This window comes from Orycteropus afer, unplaced genomic scaffold, assembly GCF_000298275.1.
Source record: "Orycteropus afer afer isolate SDZICR_OR568_19922 unplaced genomic scaffold, OryAfe1.0 scaffold00057, whole genome shotgun sequence".
Classification (NCBI taxonomy): domain Eukaryota; kingdom Metazoa; phylum Chordata; class Mammalia; order Tubulidentata; family Orycteropodidae; genus Orycteropus; species Orycteropus afer.
In genome coordinates, this window is record NW_006921644.1 from 2,391,761 (window position 1) to 2,416,200 (window position 24,440).

At 45.7% G+C, this 24,440-nt stretch overlaps 1 protein-coding gene across 1 annotated transcript in view; it reads left to right on the forward strand.

Annotated features, from left to right (window-relative positions):
• WWOX (WW domain containing oxidoreductase) overlaps positions 1–24,440 on the forward strand; it is a 1,154,388-nt gene that overhangs the window by 324,448 nt on the left and 805,500 nt on the right. The window contains exon 6 of the mRNA XM_007939111.2: positions 11,014–11,102. Within this exon, the coding sequence (XP_007937302.2) occupies positions 11,014–11,102 (89 nt within the window). The remainder of the gene's footprint in view (positions 1–11,013; positions 11,103–24,440) is intronic.

Consider the following 24,440-nt stretch of genomic DNA (forward strand, 5'->3'; position numbering starts at 1 on the left):
TGCTTTACCTATAGTTAACGTAAATCATCACTTACATTAGAATGAAAAATTCACTATGAAAAAAGGCTCTTTCTTCAATAGCAAGGCGTAAACTCACAATCATGTTTACTGCCACACTCCCACATTCACTGTCCTTCCTTAAACTGTTTTTAAGCTGCAAAGTGAACACATTGCATAGAGGGAAATTGGAAGGTTTTCGAATATTTCCACTCTCTTGTTAGTTTCTGGCAAGATAAGCATTTTTTTTTATCCAGACTGCAAAATATTGCCAATTACTGTCTAAGCATTTTTAATAGTTCTGCTTTACGTGGCTTGCAACTCATACACCAAATTAAATAAGCTGTTTCTGGTGCAGTTTCTCCATGAATCAGCCTCCCAGTTACCTATAGATATTGATACCGTTATTATATAAATTGAGTTCCAGCAACACAATGCAAAATTTTTGACCTGTCTATAATGAAGAAAGAGTCATGATATTCTCATTAGGGCTGCTTGTGTATTTTGGGGGGTGGAGGCTGCTGGCAGGAGGCCCAGGAGTGAGGGTTTCTTGATGGTTTGATGTGAAGGTTAGAAATGGCAGATTCAGCCCCCATCTTCGTAGGCTTTGAAACAGTCCAGGGCTTCGCTGAGGATCATTTTTGATTTGATTCCCTGTTTTTCAATGCAGAATCTTCTCTAAGAGCATTTTTCTGGTTAAAGGCACAGCAGTGTGTATTCTTGTTGTTAGGTGCTGTAGAGTCTGATCTGACTCATGGCAACTCTGTGTACAACAGAATGAAACCCTGCCCAGTCCTGTGCCGTGCTTGGTATTCTTGCTGTGTGTGAACCCATCGTTGTAGCCTGTGGCTGGCTGTCTGATTGAGGGCCCTCTCTGGGAACTGATCTCCTTATAGCATGACCAAAGTACGAGCGATGAAGGCTGGCCGTCCGTGCTTCTAAGCAGCATTCCAGCTACATGTTCTTCTTCCAAGACAGATTTCTTTGTTCTCCTGGCAGTTTGTGGTATAGTCAGAATTCGCCAACAACGTCATTGAGCCATGTTGTGTGTGAAGAAAAGCACTAACCTGCGGTGTGTACACTGGGACAGATGGGTAGAGCTGGAAGGAGACGTGCACGTGCTCCCCTTTCCTCGAGTACACTTTCAAGAAGGTATCTGTCCACGAAGTCGCCTTTTCACCGTTAGGTGTGGCTGAGTCGGCAGAGGTGTGAGCTTGCTCCTGATGCTAGTTTGGGTTGTTTGTGTGAGATGTCCAGGAAGAGGTGCAGTAATGCAAGCTTCTGCCCCTGCCTTCAGCAACAGACACGCAGCCGTCCACCGCCACCATTAACATCGCTTAAGTAATCCTGGAGAAATTAGCATCATGAAGGCCCACATAGGATATTGATGAATTATTAAACCGATTTCGTTGGATCCCCGTCGTAGTTTAGTGAGTAATGCCATGTCAATAATATGCTCGGCACCAGTGTCTCTTGGTGTTGTAAATGTGACAACTCCTATTTAACGCTTCAGAACATAAAATCAGGACCGAGGGGATGTAAAGGGAAGGGTGAGAGGTAGCAGCATAATGCAGTTAAGGCCCATTGGATTAGAATTTGCAGGATGCCATTAGCAATAAACTGTGAGTGTGGATTATCGCCTTGGTTCCGTTTTGTCTTTCACACTAAGCTTCTCTTGTAAATACCAAGCATGTAAGATAAATATAACTTAAAATAGACACAGATAGGAATATATAGATGATGTTAATTTCTTTATCGCCTCTTGGTATTATGTGTTGAAGACTCGAACAGGAAGCACCCAGAGCGGTCTGGTCTCCTGCTGAGCATTTGAGCTTTGGGACCAGACAGTCTGAGCTGTATACCTCTGTCTGTGTCTTAGTAGCTGTGATGTCTTAAATTCGATGAGCCTCTGTTTTCTTGTCTGTAAAGTGGGGGGAAATTTTTACTCTGGAAGTTTTTTTTTTTTTTTTGGTATTACTATTAAATGAGAAAAATGCCAAGCACATTCTAGGTATTCATTTTTTGGGGAGGCAGTTGCTTTTATTGTCAATAAATATATGCAGACGAGAGTTTTTTGTTCAAACATGACACAGCTTTATGTACATAGCATGAGAGAGAGGTATGCCAAAGGCCCAACATGCTGTCATGGAGTCGATTCCAACTCGTAGCAAGCCTGTAAAACATAGTGGAACTGCCCCCACAGGATTTCCAAGGCCATAATCTTTCAGAAGCAGACTGCCACATCTTTCTCCCACAGAGCGGCTGACCTTTCAGGTAGCAGCTAAACACTTAGCCAGCCCTCAACCACGGCTTCTTGAGAGGTATACACTTAAAGCCGATGCCTCCTGTTCTGGTCACCTAGTGCCACTCTGACAGGGAATATACCACAAGTGGGATGACGTGAACAAACAGGAATTTATTCTCTCACAGTTTGGAGGCTTTAAGTCCAAGTTCAGAGTGCCAGGCTCTAGGGCTGGGTGAAAGCCCTGCAACCTTGGAGTCTACCTCTGCCTCCTGCTCCCGGCCCACTGGAGCTAGAGGCATTTCTACACTCAGGGAGCTGCTGGCTGCTGAGGCTGACAAATCCAAGGTTGACAAGTAAAAAGGCACAGCCCCGATGTTACCAAACCACACGGCAGGCCATTAATTCAAGTCCATTGTAAGTCCCAAGGTTGGCAGAGCATGGCAGGCTGCTGAACAATGACACGGCTACATGCAGGGTCCAAGCGTGCCATAAGCTAGAGACCATTCCCCAAGTCTTCTGTTTATATACAGGAAGCAGACCACATTCCCTAAGGCAGCTACTCGGCTGCTCACAGTAGATTCCACCATGGAGTTGATTACCAGTCTCATCATGGGGAATACTACATCCAGCTGCCCAGCCACTCAACCAGGCCCAGCCAAGTTGACAGACAAACGTGACCACCACACCCCAAAAGCGGTAATTCTAGCCTCTGCAGCTACATGTGACAAGTCCCCCGTGGTTGAGAGAATCTGTCTGGGTGAATTGGACCCTGGCCTCTCTGCACCCATTCATTGTACCTGGGCTTCTGCATCCTTTGGCCTCCAATCCTTGTACTGAGGTATTCCTCTTTCTGACGATGATGCTGTCACTCAAGCCTAACAAAGAGCTGCCCCTACCTGCCCCAAGGCTAGGACTGTGTTGAGACAGGAGCCTGGGGCTCTGGTTGAGTTGAGTTCAGAAAGCATGTCTGCATGATGGCACTTAGGCTTCCTGATGACTTGAGTTCCTGAACCACACACTTTGTGTTCCCTGTGGGTAGAAACCAGATCAAAACCCAAAACCAAACTCACTGCCATCGAGTTGAATCTGACTCACAGGGACCTCTCCTGGGGTTTCCGAGGTGGTATCTCTATGGAAGTAGATTGCCTAGCCTTCCTTCTGAGGAGTGGCTGGTGGCTTTGAACTGCCAGCCTTCTGGTTAGCAGTCACATGCCTTAGGCACTATGCCACCAGAGCTGTTGAAAACTCATGCATGTTCTCCCAGTTGATTAACAAACGGTTTACAATAAATGGCAAGTTTTAAGAAAAAATTTTAGTGTACTTTAAATATACCTGATTATTGGAAAAGGAACTCTAGGGGTACAGTGGTTAAGGCATTTGGCTGCTAACCAAAAGGTTGGTGGTTCAAATCCACAGCTGCTCAGCGGGAGAAGATGAGGCATACATACATACAAATATAAAGATATACAGCCTTTGAAACCTTTTGGGGCAGTTTTACTCTGTCCAATAAGATCACAGTGGATCAGAATGGACGTGATGGCAGTGGGTTGTTCTTTGGTCACTGGAATGATTTATATACAGCTGTCCAGAGGCCTGTTGCCATGAGAAATTGCCCGCAAGATGCAGGTGAGAGATGCTTCCTCTGATGTGTTGCAATGATGCAGGAAAGAAAGAAAAGTAAAGGAGCTGGCACCTTGGACTTCATATTTACCTGTGGAGTCAGTGTGTGCAAATGAATGAATGAAGGATTGCTCTCTTCTAAGTGTTCTCTCCAGTACTGACTGGGACAGTGTGCTGCCCTCTGTAGGAGGCAATCACAGACCTGGACATTTGCACAAGGCTTGGCCTCAGCTTCTGGGTGGGCCTTCAAGGGCAAAGGGGGTGGGTGGGCAAAAAGACAAGCAGGTGGTGTGGGCAGTAAGGTGTATGGGGTAGGTGTCCCAGCTTGGTATGAACTCTGGCTCTGCTGGTTATGTTGTTGTTAGGTGCCAGCGAGTCCATTCTGACTGCTAGCAGCCCTGTGAACGGCAGAGCCAAACACTGCCCAGTCCTGTGCCGGCCTCGGAATTCTTGCTGTGCTTGAGACCATCGTGGCAGCCGCTCTGTCAATCCATCTCGTTGAGGCTCCTCCCCTTTTCCTCTGACCCTCCACTTCACAGAGTATGACATCCTTCTCCAGGGACCGGTCCCTTCTGGCAACATGACCAAAGTAGGTGAGATGAAGTCTGGCCACTGTTGCTTCCAAGGAGCGTTCTGGCTGCACTTCCTCCAGGATGGATGTTCGTTGTACTCATTATAGTCCATGTGAAATTGTGCAGTAACTTCCTGAACTTTCATTTCTCTGTCTGTGAAATGGGTGGATAATGACAACTGACCCCACCCCCACCCCACACAGTTGCTGTAGGGATAAACAGGGAATTGTGGGACCAGGACACACATGGTCAGTGTTCTGCGATTGTCCCTGGTGGCCAGTGATAACCCATTCAGTCCTATCAGTGAAGACTGAAGGTATTCGGTGCATGTACTGATGATGGTGACAGTGATGAAGATGATGATTGTAAAAACAATAGTAAACGGCCATAATTATAATATTCACAGCTAACCCAGGGGATGTAGCAGGTGTTAGGCACTGCTCTAAGTGTTTTGCATATATTTCAGAGTTTCCTAGTAAGGCAGCTGCTGTCCTAATTCCCATTTTACAGAGGAGAAGACGGAGTGCGCTAGCATAAGTAACTGGCCTGCCTGGAAGGGAGGTCAGACTCAGGCCGTCTGGCTCAAACCAGGCTTTAGCCCTCCATCACCTTGGGTTCTAAATATTCCGTGAATTGGGGAACGAGAGTACCATGTCCCCAAGAGGACCCAGCCTCCCTCCTCCATCACATCTCCATCATAGAGGAGCTTTCCAAGTTTTGTTTTAAGTTCGTCATGTTAATTTTATGTGATAAAGTGGAGAGAGCCATGACTACTGCCATGCATTGTACTGAAAACAATTGGTCTCGTAGTTTAGCAAAGACGTTCATTGTGATAATGACGACAGTTACTATTGGTTGAGATCAACCGTGTGCCCCATAACTTGCATGCATTATATCCATTGTGTCTGATCTGTAACTGTACAAGAAAATTGGGGCCTTTTCACACCCATCTGTACACGTAAGTTAAATTTTTCAATGCGGTGCCCATTTTTCAGTGAGGTGACTGAGACCTTTAGCATTCAGGTCCCCTCCTTGCAGCTACACTGCCATGCTGTGGTCATACAGGGCTGTGACTCCGAGTCAGCCTGGCTGTGCCGTCTCTGCTGTGGACCACATCTCACTGCTTCTCCAGGTAATACCTCACAGTCTCCACATGGTTTCTGTGGTTTCGGGTGGCACCATCTGAGTCACACTTCGCTCATTTACAGTCGTAAGATGATAATAATGACCACTGTATGTGACAACAAACAGCTCTTTGATTCCGCATTTACAGACTCTAGAGTCACTGAGACAGATTTTGGAATTTAATAAAGAATAGATCAAGAAGGCTTTGTTAAGACGAGGGTGTCAAGGAGTGTGCCACCAGTGAGCATCCCTGGGTCCCAGGACGTGAGAGGAGAGTTTGTGGGTTGCTTAATTATGTCTTTCTGGCTGAGCCCTGGGTATAGAGACCAGGCGGGGTTCCTGGCTGCTTGCAAGCTGCCTGATGTGTGGGATGGAACCTGGGTGGTTCTGGTTTAGAATGATGGATACCAGCATCTGTACACATAAGTTAAATTTTATGTTTATTTTGCCTGAGCTGGTATGTCCTATGCTAATGCGAAAAGAGAAAAGCATGGGGACTTGGGGAAGGGTTAAAAGAGGCATTTTAGGACTGTGGTGGTTGTGTTTGTGTGTCAGCTTGGCTGGGCCTGGTTGAGTGGCTGGGCAGCTGGTGGTGGTTATGCCCCACGATGAGACTGGCAATCAACTCCATGGTGGGATCTGCCACAAGCAGCTGAGTAGCTGCTTTGGGTATGTGGTCTGCTTCCCATTTATAAGCAGCAGCTTTGGGAATGGTCTCTAGCCTATGATACGCTTGGATCCTGCACGTAGCTGTGTTGTTGTTCAACGGCCTGCCATGCTCTGCTGACCTTGGGACTTACAATGAACTTAAATTAATGGTCTGCCGTGTGGTTTGGTAACATCAGGACTGTGTCTTTTTACCTGTCAACCTTGGGTTTGTCAGCCTCAGCAGCCAGCAGCTATCTGAGTGAAGAAACGCCTCTAGCTCCAATGGGCCAGGAGCAGGAGGCAGAGCTGGACCCCAAGGTTGAGGGGCTTTCACCCAGCCCCTAGAGCCTGGCACTTTGAACTTGGACTTAAAACCTCCAGTCTAAGAGAATAAACTCCTGTTTGTTTAAGCCATCCCATTTGTGGTATATTTTTATCAGAGCGGTGCTAGGAAACCAGAACAAGAACCTTTCCAGATTCAAAGATCACAGAATGGACTTCTTCCCATTAAACAAAGCTGGATGGATAGATGCATAAATTCATAGGTAATACTGAAGGGAAGGAGGAAGGGAGAGAGGAGGGAAAGGCATGTGGAAGGCTAGCGATTTACTCTGCGGTGTTGGGTAGTAGATGCTTTTTCTTTCTGAATGTTCCTCTGTCTTTCCTAATTTTTTTTTTTTTTTTCCACCTGCATGAATGTAAGTGTCAATCAGGAAATGACCTGAAACAAGCCTGGGGAGGTGGGACTGGGCGATGGGGCCGTGCTACTCATTGCTGCTCTTCACTGTGTGGTTCTACTTCTCCTTTCTCTGGCACAGGGAAGATTGCACTTCTCTGCTTTCTCGGGGTCAGGCGGAGCCACATGACTTCTTGGTCAGTGAAATGTGACAGAATGGACAGTGTCCCTGGTGGGTGGAGTGAGATCCAACTGTGACGGCTGCCAGTGGGATGAGAGCTCCGTCTGCCTGTGTCCCAGCTAACCACAGTGATGATGGCCCCACCCACCTGGGATGCTCACGGGACAGGAGTGAGGAATAAGCATTTGTTCAGTTTGGGGAGGCTGTTCTTTACTGATGCACATCCTGGTTGATAGAAAGGGTCTCATGAACCACACTAAGGAATTTGGCCCATATCTTATTGGCCATTTTGAGTGACTGATGGGTTTTAAGCTGGGGCTCTGTTTAGTGTGGTTGTTTTGCCAGTCCAGAGAGCTGACTCTGGCCAAACAAGGCCCCGACCTGTCACGTCACGTACCAGATGGTGGACACTAACTAATTCTCACGCCTCTAAGTGAAGACATCATGGGTTCCTTGGGGCTGATGGAACAGTACCGCATCTTGAATGTGGTGGTGGCACACCAATCTCCACATGCGATAAAATGTTACAGAATCATGTGTCCACAGAGCTGTACCAAAAAAGAAAAACGAAACGAGGCCGTGCAACAACCAATGAAATCAGAGCAACGCCTGCAGTGCACTTGATGCCAGTTTCTGGGTTTTGATAATGTGATGTAATTATATTAGATGTCACCATTGAGGGAAGCTGGATGATGAGCTGTGTGTAAGTTTGTCCACATCTTGTAAGCCTGTCATTAGTTCAAAATAAAAGTTAACAACAACAAAGAAATTGCCGTAAGTTAAATCAAAAAGGTGAGCCGTGGTCCGTTGCGGGTACACTGGCACACTTGTGGGAGAGCTCACATTGGCAGACTGTCCTGTTGTCCTCACATAACAATCAGCAGTTTATCTGTCCCTCTGCGTCCCGACAGCCACTGCAGTGCCATTTAGAGCATGCCCCAGGATAAACCTTTCCAGAATGCTGCAAAGTTTGTTAGACAATCAGAGGAGCTTACCCCTCAACACACACACACACGCTCCAATTCTGCGTTACGTTTTCCCCCTTGAACTCCCCATTTTTCAAGCAGTTGCTCTGTGTATCTCAGGGCCAGTAGCAGAAATGGGAAACCTGATACCTAGGGCAGGAGAAGTACCTGAATAATGGCGTGTGGACGTGAATCACTGGCCCCGGGAGCCTAGTAACCCACAGCTGTGGATTAGTCTGTTGAACTACTTGATGGCTTGTGACCCCTTGTCCTCCCTGGATGTGAATGTTCCCATTTTGTTCTTATTGGCAGTGGCAGCTCTGTGCTTTATGTTGAAGTGTAGGGGGAGGACTGAGGGACAACTTTCCAGTTGTAAGTTACACACAGAGAAGAGTGCCGTGGCTGTGGCGTCATCCCTGTTGGGATGTTGCTTTGGGATCGCCATTTCTGATTGTCTGTTTTATGGGGGAAATACATGAATGCATTTGTATGATGTGTAGGCTGCACAGACCTTGGGGTTTCCATAGGGGGTTGTGACAATTGTTTTACCACCCCTGCCCAATATAATGAAGTTCTGTCTTGCCTCCTGTGATAAATTCAAATTTCTGTAAGAAGTGAGGCAGGAGACAGAGGGGACAAGGGAAGGTGATGCTGAATGTCAAAGTGGAGAAGCTGAGTGATGACGTGACGTAAGAGTCTCTGTGGGGGATGAAGGCAGCCACTGGCAGACTTAGCACTTAGAAGAGGTTGTAACCATCAGATAGATACCAGTTACCTAAACGTAAAGGGTGTGGAGTGTTGCTCCTTCTCTGGAGACCCAGCGTGCTGTGACCTCACCCAAGTGCCTGGATGTCTCTTGTCTTCCATTTTCTTCTTCGTGGGATGAAGGATGTGGCCTCGCCTGTCTGTGGCCCTTCCAGCCCTGGTATTTCCAGATCTTAGGGAACTTGGGTGAAGTCCGTTTGTCGGCATCGGTCCCTTCCCTGTATCGTTTTCATGTTTCTTCTCCTTCCCAAACCCACACACTTGAGTCTCTGCCATTTTCCTCTGGGAGCGGGAACATAAATCTGTGTGGGCAAAACCTGCCTTTGCTGCTGCTGTGCCGTGAGGCTGGGGGAGGGCGGTCGATCACACCACGTCTCCCTTCCCTGAAACTGGGCTCTGCTGGAGACCATGACCTGCATCCAGCAGGGTGTGCACAGTCAGGTCTGTTCCGACCTGGACTTCGTGTGCCCTCACCCACCAGCTGCACGGTGGGTCACCGAGTGGCCACAGATTGCTAACAAAATAACCAGTTGCTGTCAGGTTGGTTCTGACTCATGGCGACCCCACATGGGTCAGAGTAGAACCGTGCTCCCTGAAGTTTTCAGTAGCTGATTTTTTTGAAACTCCATCACCAGGCTTTCTTGCAGTGCACCCCCAGGTGGACACGAACCTTCAACCTTTTGGTTAGCAGCTGAGTGTTAACCATGCTGGGATTTCAAATTTAATGTAAATACACTGTGAAGTAATTTGGCATAATATACATCCTGCTACTTAAATACTGTGTGAAACTCTCATTCTCTTCCTAGCAGAGTTAGGTGCTTAACTCTTATTCTTATGGGGCTGTGAGTAGCTAGTTAATGTTCTTCTTTTATGGACTAGGAAACCGAGTCTCGAATGTGGAATGGCCCAGAGTCACACAGCTAATTTGTGTTCAGCCTGCTTCCCAGCTGCCTCTCTCTGAGGCTTATTGTTCAAAGCGTAGGACTTGGGTGGAGCCCAGGACTTAGGAGGCCAAGATAAACCAGTCTCACTACACGTCTCATCACAACTCAGATGAGACATCTTGAGGTTGCAGGGGGTGTTCTCAGCACTGTCATTTCCTTCCACCTTCATACCCTTAGAGGTATGTTATTCTCCTTGGGCTCCCTTGAGCATCCCAGTCTAGACAAGAGTTCCCGTGTTAGCCATCTGTTTCATGGGGCTTTTCTCACCTGAATAGGCAGGTGGCCCTGGCATTCTTGGATGTCCTTTAGAGGAGCTGGACTTAAGAAGTGATAGTATTTAATGTCATACTCCAAACAAAGTCTAGCCAAACTTAAAAATTGGAAGGGCCTCTGTAAACACAAGGTCAGTCGCCCAGGCATGGCCACTTCTTCGGGAAGTGTGCTGGAGGCTACCCTGCAGGACGTGCCGCCTCCAATCCTGACTGCTCCCCTCCGTTTCCCAACAGGAGGGAACTTTGGCTTTGGAGTCAGACTGACTTGGGGTCGACCGTTGTCCATCCCTTCTTAGCTCTGCAATTTCTTACAAGATGCCACATTGTAAAATGGGGGAAATGCTACCCATCTTTTGTTAGGTGCAAGGATGACATGAACCAGTACATGTAAAATGGCCAGCCCAAGGAGGGCAGAGTAGACAGTAGCCCTTATTAGCATCGTCATTAATGTCCATGCATGCCCACCTGTGTACAGCCTTGAGGTTTACTAAGCTGAGGTTCTCTCTGGGGTCTGTGTTGGCCAAGGCCAATCTACATAGATTTTAACTGTTTTTATACTTTCTGGAGATCAGTTGTCTTTAATGTTTGACACAGGCTTGATGGAATCATACCCAGACGTGTGCTTTCAAGATTAGAATGTTGTCCACAGCATCTTTGCATGAGCCAGGCTTCGTGTCAGTGTTCCCGATTGCTCCTGTTTGCAGGATGTGGGTCGAGAGGAGATAATGTTAGCCTGGCGACCCTTTGGAGCCTCTTCCCTGTGCTGAGTGAAAACAGCCCAGCCCCAATCTGTAGGTTCAGCAGCGTCCCAGGCTCACAGCCCGCCTGAACTTGGCAGTAAAAGCTCCGTTCTTCCATTCGTATGCGTGATTTATATTCTCTCTGGGCGTCTAATATTAAACAGGGGAATTCCGACATGTTCCATAACACATTTACTGTAACTTGATACCATGAACTAAACTTGCTGTTATTTATCATTTCCTTTTATTTTCCCTCATTCCAGCATAAAGCCAAGGTGGAAGCAATGACCCTGGACCTCGCTTTGCTCCGTAGCGTGCAGCATTTTGCCGAAGCATTCAAGGCCAAGAATGTGTGAGTGTTCCAGCCAAGGATTATAGATCATAATTTCTTGCTATTGTAATGTCTTTATCAGATGAACACAACCGGGAGAATGCCACGCTGTTGTGCTGTCTTGGCGTTCAAACAGGAGCTCATTTATATCAGCCCTGTTAAGGTGGACTGTATTTCCTTGACTCTAAGTCACCCTCATTATGCTGTGTGTCATCAATCTAGTAACAGCTTCCCAGGGTGGGGTGGGGGGGTAACAAAACACTATCAAAGCACTAGTAAAAGTGGCTCATAAAAGCAGCCAGTTGTAAGATGCATCTTGACAATAGATATTTTTGCAAATGGAAAAAAAGTCTATCTCACAATGGAGGAAAAGTATACTTTAATTGCATTCATGAATCAATAATCTCAGTTATCCAATACGGCAGAGCGGCTGAGACCCAGGGCTTGCAGAGGGTCTCCTGTCTCCCATGCCTGTGATGGTTTCATGTGGTCTGAGAACAAGGCTCTGAAACATAGACTCCCACAGTGAGAAACTTACGCCCTTTTTTCCCATCCTCTTCCGGCCTCTCCAGTTGCCTGCAGGAGAAAGGGTTACCAAAGTGCTAGCATATTTGTATGCAGTCCCATGCTGACCTCCCTTTATGAGGGAGCGAGTCTCAGACCCAGAGCCCAGGAAAGCAGTGCTGGCTAGCTCCATCCCAGTTACAATATTTGGTTTTCACAGTCACTGTCAGAGAACCTGAAGTCAGGGGGCAGCAGTAGCTCTGAAGACACTGGTTCATTTACTTCTGTTCATTCACATAACCTCATCCAGTGAGTGCCTCTGACGGCCAGGCCCCCTCGTGGACTCTGAGAAGAGAGGCGTGGCCCTTGGAACTGACTTAACCTGCAAGAAGCCATAATCTCAGTTACCAGCAGGAAGTCTTTGCCTGTTAACAATTGACTCCTCCACCTAACAAATTTTTTGTGTATGTTTGTTTGGGAAGATAAAATAGTAACAAAAAGAACATCAATGTGTAATAATAACAATAGCAACATCAGTAACCATAATTACAGCAGTAACAATTCACTTATTGAATACTTATTATAGGCCCCACATGAAGAACATTTTGTGTGCCTTTTCTGATGAAAGCCATTTTTTAGGGTTGATGCTATTATTATGGCTGTTATGCGGATCCGGAAATTGCAGCCAGAAAGGACATGTAATTTACCCAAAGGCATCTGGCTGGTGGGTAAAAGGGCCTTTGCTTCACCACTGGCCTGTACTGCCTTTCCTTTTAAGTATCATGGAAATGGGGACTCAGGGAAGGTGTGAGTGCCTGTCCTAGGCCCCCTGGTAGGCTGGTGACTGATGTAGGATTTCTGTCTAGTTCTGACGTTTTGCTGTCTTCCTGGTGCGGTGTTGGTATGGTGAAGGCTTGGCTTAGACACCCCCCACTTCCTGCTTTCTCAGTCCCTGCCTCCATTTGCACTGCATGTGAGCAGTTCTGCTGAGGAAAGGCAACTATTACAAGATAGGATCGTCTTCCCAGTCTTAACAGGACCATTAGTTTTTCACCATTAAGTAGTTCAGAAATCAAACTCAAGTGCCTTTTGTTACCACCCAGTTCAGACTCTCAGAGAAAGCTACTGCCCGTTTTGCCCTAATCCTAGATTTTAGCTGATGGGTTTGAATTTTTGCCTTTTAGATTCAGAAACAGGCAGGTTTCCTTCTAGAAAAGTCTATAGTGCAGACCACTCTGTTTATGTCTCTTGAAAACCCAGTATTTTACATAGCTTAGAGAATTACTGTGGTGGCGAAAATATGCATAAAAGAGAACGCCTTCACTTTTGAAATACTGCCCAAGTGAAATCGCTCCTGGATGCCGGGTCAGTACTTCAGGTCTTCCGGTTCTGACAACTGTCAGAAGTGAATTCAAGTGTCTGTGGCTCAGCTGCCAACAAAATGTGTGTGGCTCCATTCTTATCGTCACCCCCACCCTCAGACGTTAAACTTCCCTTGTGTGTAAAACATAATGACAAATGAAGGAAAGCTTGCCACGTAGAACCAATCTCCTTTTGTGCTGCTGGACTGAGAAGAGGAAAAGTCCTTAAACGCAAGTTCCGTGTAGATGCCCCCATGTAGTATACCACCTCAAAGCCTGCGGATGAGCAAGCATGCCGGAGAAGGGTCGGGCTCTTTATCTGTTCCCTGGGTCCATGCTTCCGCTCGAGCGTGTTTCCCTGCCCCGGGATGGGCAGCACCTCGTTCACCCTCGGACCCGAAGGGTAGAAGCAGATGCTCACAGGCAGCCCGGCTGGACGCAGAGCCACCCTCCGGCTGCCTTCCAGCAGGGGGCATATGGATTCAGCCTCTCTGGGATCTCTTTTCCTCCGTTACTGGGGAAGGGTGGGGGTGTGGGCGTTTTAGAATGCAGGTCCCTGGGTGACAGAGTTTGCACTGTGCTGCTAATCTGAAGGTTGGTGGCCTGAACCTACCCAGCACTGCAGCGGAAGAAAGGCTGGTGATCTCTGAAGGTTACAGCCAGGAAACCCCACGGAGCAGTATTAAATGGCAGCCCAGTGAGTCAGAATCAACTAGACAGCAACGGGTTTATTTGTATTTTTTTTATTTAAAATGAATACTGCTAATAATGATTTTGAAAATAATAACTGAGGGCTGGATTTTTTATTTTTCCATGCAAGGCAATGTGCTAAACACTTATGTGTGCATTCTCTCTTTAGTGTTTGCAGTAACTTTAGTACTCATCAGCTAGTGGTTACCACGTTTTTACGCAAATAACATACATCTTGTACGTTTGTTAGCCAACCATTCCCTCCTCCTGGGAAAGTGTTTTTATAAACATGCTGTTTATTACGGAGCTCTGGTGGCATAGTGCCTAAGGTATTTGACTGCTAACCAGAAGGCTGGCAGTTCAAACCCACCAACTGCTCCCTGGAAGGAAGATGCCTATTATTTATTTATTACCAACCAAAAACCAAAGTCACTGCCATTAAGCCCCCTTCTGACTCACAGAGATCCCTATTGGGTTTCCAAGGCTGTAAGTCTTTACGGAAGCAGACTGTCTCATCTTTTCCATGGAGCAGCTGGTGTGGGTTTGAATCACCAACCTTTTAGTTAAAGAACAAATGCCTTAACCACTCCCCACCAGAGCTCCTTTATTTATTCCACCAGCATGTTTAAAAAAAAAAAAAAAAAAAGGCACAGCAGCACTTACGAAAATTCCTCCCCAGGGAAAGGAATGGTTTGCAAATGGCCACACAAGACGTGTATTATTGTGTATGTGTGTGGGGGGGATCATTGCCATTTTACAACTTAAAAGGCTGAAGTTCAGAGAATCTAAGTCCCTTTATTAAAGTTAACAAGTGATGGACTGTGGATTTGAACTCAAGTCTGTCTAAATCCAAAGCAAATATTCTTGTTTCTCCCTGTGTTTCAGTCATGTGTTTTTCAGGCGAAGTTTTGTATTGTTATCTATTGCTGAGGCCCAGATGACTTTGACACTGGTTAGTTGCCACTGTGTCAGCTCCACCTCATGGTGACCTTACTTGTGTCCAACATGCTGAAATATTCTTTTGTCCACTGCCACCCTTGCAATCAGTCACCAACATGTTCACGTCCATCATGGCAGCTACTGAACCATTCCTCTCACTGAGAGCCTCCTACACGCTGGTTGGCCTTCTCCCGCTCCAAACATGATATCTTCCTTGAGCGATTGGTTCCTCCTGAGGATAGCTTTAAGGCAGGCAAGTTGAACAGTGTTCTGTTGTGATCCATAACGTTTTCATTGGCTAAGTTTTGGAAGCAGATTGCAAGCTTTTTCTCCTTCTCCGTCTTAGTCTGGAAGCTCTGCTGGGTGACCCTGCTGGTATTTAAAATACTGGGGGCGTAACTTCAGCATCACAGCAACACGTCAGCCACCACAGTAGTTAGGACAAACTGACAGTAAGACTTTGAACCTTAGTGTCTTGAAACAATAAACATGTTCATTTTCTCTGTGTGTCTCTGGCTTTCTGTCAGTTTCATGGTTTGTTTCAATCAGGACTCGAATAAAATATGTTTAAGTTCCTTTTAATGTGCACGCTTCCCTTTCATTTGTTCTTTCCTTCTTTCTTTCTGATGGCCCGTAATTGTTTATGGGGCCTGACTGCTGCTCCTGGAGTGTGTCCGGTCTGCACTTGGATGACTGCACCCCTGTGGTGCCATTTACCCTGTTCTTTTGTCTCCTAAAGTGCTCTGGTGGCACAGTGCCTAAGGCATTTGACAGCTGACAGAAGGCTGGCGGTTCAAACCCACCAGCCACTCCTCAGAAGGGAAGTTGGGCAATCTACTTCCGTAGTGATACCGCCTCAGGAACCCAAGGAGGGGTCGCTATGAGTCAGCTCCGACTCGACAGCAGTGAGTTTGGTTTGGTTTTGGTTTTGTCTCCTAAGTTTCCTATAAGTTGGTAGCTAACTGTGGATGCTTGATCAACTGTACGTGTCTCTTTTCGGCAAGGATACTTCATTGTGATGGTGCGGTTGTCCATCAAGAGGACACACATGGGTGGTTCCCGAAGTCAGGTTTCTTAAAGCTCCGCGTGCCCTCTGCCCAGTCTATCTTGTCTGCCCACCCCGATTTCATTTACTGACCCCATTAATCTCCACTCAGTCTTCTGGGTGGTCAGCCCAAGATGCTTCAGCCAGCACCCAGACAGTTCCCCCTGGAGTCGGTGTGCTGGTTGGCCAGTGTGTCTCGGGTCACATTACTTTGGGCATTACTGGGAAGTTCCAAACCCACGCCTGTGGTGAGTCCCAACCAAGCGGAGTTGTGAAGGATATTTCTGTTTAAACTGTAAGCCTGGAGAGCAGCCGGACCCCACCCCGCCTGGCGGGCACAGGCCTCCGTCAGTGCGTGAAGAGCTGGGACTCTGTCTGATCACTCAGAGCAAAGACTGGGTTTTCGGAAAGGGACTCTGAAACAGTAGTGCGCTGTTGTCTTCACCCACTTTTCCTCCCTAGGCCTAGCTGCTTCCTTTGCTGAAAAGTATACATTCTGATAGGTGTATGAACAGTGTCCAACATCTACCAAGGGCTCCACTGTAAACATTTTTCTTTTCCTCCGAGAATGTTTTATGAGTTGAGTTACATATATTCTGATAAAATGGATACTGGAATTCCAATCCTGAAATTTTAAAAGTTGAGGATGGCACATGATACAGCAATACGTTGCTTGGGTCCTAGTTCTTGTGGGGATTGGCTCTTATAATACTGATCAAGGATTTCAAGTCATCCTGGAAACTAATTGGAATTGGTAGGATATTCATAGTAAAGATAATATATGCAAGTCTAAAGATTTCTAGAATTTAAACTTTTGACCATGAATTCTTACTTTCTCTTCTCAAGTTTCTGTCTCCAGCATAATTAAAAGAAATTCTAAGTTTCACTTAGAAAGGAACATGGAATAGTGGTGTTTAAAAAAAGTGAAAACAACTGTTCTCTATCCTTTCTTTTCTAAACATTTGAGCAGGAAAATCTTTAACAAAGTTATTTATTTTCACTTTTTCCTAAATTGCTTTCAGAACTGGAATCTACTAATCTCAGATATTCTTGGACTCTTATTCCAAACTTTGCTGTCTCAAATCCTTGTGTGGGAGTGAGTAGGCCATAAATTATAAACAAATCCCAAATTTTGAGGGATAAATTACCCTAAAGACGCATGTGTAAGTTATGGCTTAATTTTTTTTTTTTTGGGGGGGGGGTTAGTGAGTAACCCAGCTCAGTTTTCAGAGTGATGTTTTAGCCAGCATGGCTACATTACTCTCTTCTCGACCTGACAAACCCATTTCTGGTTGCCTAACAGAGGGTCATGTTGCTTTGCTTTTCTACACAGTAGGACAACTAAAAGAAAAGAAAAACAGCCAGATTTTAGCTGTAATGAATACTCTAAATCTAGATCTTAATTATGATTCTTCAGGAAAAAGTTTAAAAGTCTCCTAGTTAATTTTTCCTGTCCCCTACATTTTCTATCTCAAGGTATTAAAAAATCATATTCTGAAAAATTTAGTATCTCCGGAAACGTCAGGAAAGCACACTTCCCACAGACCTCAAGTTTTTGCCTTCTGAAACTTAATTCTTCGGGGATCAAATAGTTTTAAATAAATTTTTTTTTCTTTTTTTAAAAAAAGCATTGGTGGCATGGATTATGCACTATCATCCCTTACTAAACACAATATTAACTCATAGAAGAATGGTGCAGTGCTGGGGTCAGCAGACGTTTCTGTAAAAGGCCGGAAAGTAAGCACATTAGCTTTGTGGTCATCACCTCTGTGGCCGTGTCTCAGCTCTGCTGTTGTATCATGAGTGCAGCCATGGCCAGTATGTCAGTGGACAAGCGTGGCTTTGTGCCAATAAAAGCTCATTTACAAACACAGCCAACTGCTGCTATAACAAAAAGTACCACAGTGGGTGACTTTCAGGAACAGACGTTTACTTTCTCACTGTTCAGGAGTCCAGAGTCTGAATTCAGGGCATGGCTATAGGAGGGTGGTCCTTCCTTGCCTACTTCAGCTTCTGGTAGCTGCGGCAATCCTGGCAGTCCTGGGCTTGTAGGTGCATCTTCCTGTCTCTCTCTCTCCCTCTCTCTTTTTTTTTTCCTAAAGTTTACAGAGCAAATTCACTTCCCATACAGCAGCTCACATATACTTTGTCTCATGACATTGACTGCAATTTCCCACAATGCAACAGCTCCCCCTCCACTTCCTCCCCATAGTTAACCTCTTCTCCTTCCCATGCACTGCTGTGCCCTGAGCTGTCTCCCTGTGTATACACAGTCCTTCTATTCTCCCATGATTGATCTCTCCAAGGAGTGTATCTTCCTAATGTAAATGCTCAGCTCACATGCTTGTCTTTTGTTTGTGCAAAAAGGGGAGGCCGCATCTCCTGACCTCCTCTAACCCCACAAGAGGAAGACAGCATCACCATCAGTAGCCCAAGGCCTATTACTACAAAGCCAGACATGCTGCCTCCCTCTAGCCCTCTCACCAACCGTTCCTCCCAAAGTACACACCACCTCTCTCCTGGGTTCGATAATTCACTGCAGTGGCCACACAGAATTCACAGGTTACGGGGTTTATTAGGGAAGTACCAGGCTACAACTCAAGTTCAGGAAAAACGCTCATTCTCTCTCCCAGCCCACAGTCTCTCTCCTAACAGTCTCTCTCCCAACATTGAGTGTCCCTCAATGTCTCACTCAGCAATGCGTGTCTCTTGCGTCTCTTTCCCAGCAGCATGTGTCTCTTTCAGGAGCGCATGTCTCTTTCAGCAGCACGTCTTCCTCAACCAGCAGCGAGAGAGAGTTCTTCCTCTAGGAGGCCTCCTTTTGAGCCTGGCAGAGTGGTCACACTAGCCAATCATAGCATCAGTAATCTAAGCACCTGAGAGAGAGTGGGAACCTTCCAGAACATTGTTTAGTGCCACGCCCAACACAAATACCCCAGGTGGACAACTTTAACAATCAGGAGCCCCTCAGTTGCTCACAGCAAATCCCACCTTGGAGTTTACAAAGACTTATGGGAAGAAAAGCCACACTAAGTAATTTACTGCATTGCAGTTTGGCTGGAAGCCACAGGAGGGGGTTCAGTTCCAGACCTGAAGGGCAGCTAGGGGCCGTAGTCTCAGGGGTTTCACCAGGCTCTATCAGCTGTGTGTCTCTCTTCACTTGGCACCTTCCCCTTGGGTGTCCATCCATGTCTGTTCTCTTCTTTTTATAAGACACCACTCAGGAGTGGTTAGGTTTAGAACCTGCCCTACTCTGGTCTGTTATCATTAACATAACAAAAGAACACCCAAAGAGGTCATGTCTACAGATACAGAATGGGATTAGGACCTTCACATAATCTGTTTTGGGGACATAATTCAATTCATAATGACAGGTGAGCAGCTGGATTCAGACTGGGGGTCATCATTTGCCAACCCCTGGTGTAGTAGGAAGATCACAGGTCTGGGGATCCAATAAGTTTAGGTTTAAATCACAGCTCTGCCCCTTACTGGAGGTGTGGCCTTGCATAGCTAATTAGAGTCTCTTGGCCTCCCTTTCCCAAACTGTGCAAAGTGGATCCTCACACCCACCCTCCATGATTGTTAAGGAGAATAATATCTATAATGCATGAAATAACCAGACATGTCTCAGCATACTGTGTCTGGCGCTATTCTGAACGTGTATTTATTTCCCATCTTGATCCTAAAACATATTAAAGTTTTTAAGAATTAATACAATATAATGCAATAGAAATGAGAAATCTGTTTGCACCAGGGAAGAACAAAAGTATCATAGTAAGATGTGACTGGAGAGGAAGCATGGATCTCAGAAGGTCTTTCGCAGGCATTAAAATTAGGCCTCAAAATGAGCTTGAGGTTCCCGGCAGCCAAAAGAAGACGGGAAATGAGCTTCACATTGCCTGAAAGAAGAGAGCCATGCAGAACTGATTGTTGCTACAGTGATGCCCCAAGGAACCCTGGTGGCACATTTGTTAAGTGCTCAGCTGTTAACCACAAGGTCAGCCATTCAGCCTACCACCCATGTGGTAGGAGAAAGATGTGGCAGTCTGTTTCCATAGAGATTACAGCCTTGGAAACCCTATGTGGCAGTTCCACTCTGTGCAATAGGTTCATTATGAGTTGGAATCAACTCAGTGACAGTGAGATTGGTTTGGTTTGGAATGGCTAATGAAGGAGTCCTGGTGGCACACTGCTTAGGCACTCAGCTGCTAACCTAACAAGGTAAGCTGTTTGACCCCACCAACCACTCCACAGAGGAAAGATGGAGCAGTCTATTTCCTTAACGATTACAGCCTTGGAAACCGTATGGGGCAGTTCTGCTCTGTCCTACAGGGTCATTATGAGTCAGAATCAACTCAGTGGCTACAGATTTACAGGGATGCCGCAGAGTACTTGTTACTCTGCTGAATGTTTTTTTTTTTTTCCCCCCCCTGCTCTTTATTATTTTGTATTTATTTTGATGCAAGGCCATGGATCTGAAAGATGTTCCAGATTTCTCTTTCAGAGAAAAATGCCTTGGGCTCTTTGCTTGGCCATTGCTACCACTGCCTCCCTTGGCCCTGGGGTTCTTTTCCAGATGATTGGAGTTGCCTTAAGACCAACCTGATTTGGGGAACAGTGGGACACAGTACACCCCTGCTGTGTATTTTGGGGACCCTAAGTGCTCCACATGCCTGCCTTCCCCTCCATTTGTTCATCCCATCATTTATTCCCTGCTTAATCAAGTTCCAGGAACTGGGTGAGATGTTGATGTTAAACCATTTGCCATCTTACTTCTCCTGTGCCCTAGCCTACATAGTAGTAATGCTTGAAAAGTTTTTGTTTTTATAAAATGACCATCTTGAAAAATACACCCTTGGTGGAAAAAGAAGAGTTATTAAATTAATTAGGGGCCACTTAGCACTTAACTTGCATAAGGAAAACATTTCAGTGAGCCATTTTGCCAAAATTAAAAGTCGTCACTGCTGAGGCGTAAATGAAAATGTGTTTGGATTACCCACAACGATGTTTGCAAAATAAACGTTCTTGATTTCCCAACAGAATTCTAGGTTCAGACACCACTATCACGTTTCGTGAATTCAAAGTGATGTATGTTAATTGAAGACACAAAAAACTTCCCTTCCAGGAAGAACTAAAAGCCAAGCTTTGGAGGATAGATACAGTTACTCTGTGGTTTCCTCCCACTCCCCACTGCCCCACGGTGCACACATAAGCTGGTATTATGTCTTTAGCTCTAGCAAATGATATTAATTTTGTTGCTGCCATTAAACAGCAGTCACTGAAAGCCTTCGGCCAGAGCCCAGGTCAGCAAACTTTCGGTAAACCATGAGACAGTAAATGCTTTTGCCTTTGTTGGTGGGGCCTACCCAGGCTTCTGGGGCCTGGCCCCTTTGCCACCTTCACGTATGGTCGTGTCCCTCATCCAGTGCCTCACCCTCTGCCCCTCACAGAGGTGCTCACAGGTTCTGGGGCCTGACTCTGTGCCTTTGCTGGCGCTGCTCCCCTCCTGCCTGCCCATCACCTGCTCAGGTGTGACTTCGTGTCACATCCTCTGTGGAACCTCTCGTTTCTTCCTCTTCTCCCTGCACCACAGCTGATTGATGGGTCACTTTTCAGAGCATGGACAGGACACCCAGTCATCACACTTGGAACACTATGGGAACACTTTCTGCTATATTGGTTTTTCTTTGTTAGGCGGGACCTGGAGAAGCAGAAACCTTGGCTAATTCATCTTTGTCTCAGCTCTGAATTGCCTGGCAAATTCCTTCATCTTTCTGATCCTCAGGTTCTTTATTGATAAAAATATTGAGGAAATGATGATAATACCACTCTGAGGTTTTTTGTAAGGATTAAAGAACAAAATGACCAAAAAGCACAGGACCTGGTCCCTAAAAAACATGCAATACATTTTAGCTTCTGTCATCATGTGGAAATTATTGAACGGCATCATTAATATCACACACAAGTGAAATTTTGCTGAAGATAATTCAAAACTGGTTGCTGCAATACATTGACAGGGAACTGCCAGAAATTCAAGCCGGGTTTAGAAGAGACATGCAACAAGGAATGTCACTGCTGATGTCAGATGGATCTTTACCGAAAGCAGAGAATACCAGAAAGATGCTTACCTGTGTTTTATTGACTGTGCAAATGCATTCAGTTATGTGGGTCATAACAAATTATGGATAACATTGTAACGAATGGGAATTCCAGAACACTTAATTTTACTCTTGAGGAACCCATGCATAGACCAGGAGACAGTGGTTCAAATAGAGCAAGGTGATGTACATGGTTTAAAATCAAGAAAGTTGTGCTTCAGGGTTGTATCCTTTCACTGTACTTAGTCTGTACGCTGAGCAAATGATCTGACAAGCTGGACTATATGAAGAGGAATGCAACATTGGGATTGAAGGAACACTCCTTAACAACCTGCAGAACGCAGATGGCACAACCTTGCTTTTTGAAAGGGAAGAGGATTTGAAGCACTTACTGATGAAGATCAAAGACTGTAGCCTTCACTATGGACTGCACCTCAACATAGAGAAAACAAAAATCCTTACAACTGGACCAAAAAGCAACACCGTGAGAAATGGAGAAAAGACTGACATTGTCAAGGATTTCGTTTTACTTGGATCCACAATCAACACCCAAGGAAGCAGCAGTCAAGAAATTAAATAATATATTGCATTGGGCAAATCTACTGCAAAAGACCTCTTTAAAGTGTTTAAGAGCAAAGATGTCACTTTGAAGACTAAGGTGCCCCTGAGCCAAGCCATGGTCTTTTTAATTGCCTCATATGCATGTGAGAGCTGGACAGTGACTAAGGAAGACCACAGAAGAATTGGTGCATTTGAGTTGTGGCACTGGCAAAGAATAGTGAATGTGCCATGGACTGCTAGAAGAACAAACCAATCTGTCTTGGAGGAAGCATAGCTGGAATGCTCCTTAGAAGTGAAAATGGCCAGACTTCATCTTTCGTCGTTGGTCACGTTGTCAGTAGGGACCAGTTCCTAGCGAAGGATACCAGGATGGTAGGTAAAAATAGGGGGTCAGCAAAAATAGTGGAAGATCCTTAGTGAGATGTGATGCACAGTGAGTGCAGTGATGGGCTCCGGCATGGCAGTGATTGTGAGGACGGGGCAGGGCCGAGCAGTGTTTTGTTCCATTCTACATGGGGTTGCTGTGAGCTGAAATAGACTCCACAGCACCATCATTATCACTGTCATCATCCTGTGCAACTATTCCATTTGCTGCCTCATAGTAAGTTCAAGGGAAGAGAGATGGGTGCATAGATTAGTTTGTAGATAAGATGGAAGGAAAGGAGAGAGGGAGGGAAAAGGAAGGAAGAAAGAACAAAGGCAGGACAACTACAGAAACACAGTTCTTTATGTTGCACTGAACTCTGCCTTTCAAAGGCCAGTTCTCAGCAATTCAGAGTTCTTAAATTGGTACCTCTTTGGGGGGAGTTGTTGGGTGGTGCAAATGGTTAATGCACTGGCTGCTGACTGAATGTTTGGAGGTCTGTGTCTACCCAGAGGAGCCACAAAAGAAAGATCTGGCAATCAACTTCCAAAAAACCAGCCACTGGAAACCCCATGGAGCACAATTCTACTGTAACACATGTAGGCTTGCTGTGAGTCAGGATCAACTCTATGGCAACTATTTATTTATTTTTTTAATTGTGATTTGGGTGAAAGTTTACAGAGCAAATTCACTTTTCATACAGCTGTTCACATACACTTTGTCTCATGACATTGACTCCAATTTACCACAATGCAACAGCTCCCCTCCCACTTCTCCCCATAGTTACCTCTTCCCTGTGTCCTTCCCTCCCATGCATTCCTTCCCCCTGAGCTGTCTCCCTGTGCATACACAGCCCTTCTTTCTCCCATGATTGTTTTCTCTGAGGAGTGTATCTACCTAGTGTAAATGTTCACTTCATATGCCTGTCTTTTGCTTGGTTGGAAGCCACAGGAGTGGGTTCAATTCCAGACCTGAGGGGCAGCTAGAGGCCATAGTCTCAGTGGTTCCACCAGGCTCTATCAGACCAGCAAACCTGTCCCCCCCCCCTTTTTTTTCCAAAGTGATTTTGTGTTTTGTTCCACATTGTTTTCCCTCTCTATCCAGGGTCTCTGACACAGATCCTCCTCTGAGTAGTTGACAGTGGTAGCCGGGCACCATCTAGTTCTTCTGATCTCAGTCATATAGGCTGAGGATTGCATGGTGTACCAGTTGCTTGGACTAATTGTTTTCATGCATCTCTGGTTTTATTCATTCTTCTTTGCTCTGGATGAGGAGAGACCCATCGTTGCATCTAGATGGCTGCTTTCAAGTTTTTAAGGTCCTGGTTGCTACTCGCCACAATAGGATGTGGAACAGTGTTTTATGTAGTGTGTTATGCGAATTGAGCTTGATGTCCCCTGCGACTATGGTCTTGAGCCCACAGGTCCAACTACTCAGTCCCTCTGGGTAGCTGGCCATGGCCAACAAGTGACTACAACCTTGTCTCTTGTCAGCTCTACTACATACCTGGGAATTCTTACAGACCATAGCAATACACTTATAGAAACATTGTCTGCTGACCCTATACATGGTCTTGGGTACACTACCCCATGCATAGACATAACTAATAGTTCAGCCTTTCTACCTATCTATCCAGCCGTATATCCATGTTTGGCAACTGTTTTTTGTTTGTGTTTTGGTGGTATGGGGGTGATATATTTGTAGGTCCTGGAAAATAAATTTTAAAATAACCATATATAACAGTTATTTCAACCAACATATGTACAGATTCCCTTCTAGGAACTTATGAAAACCTCT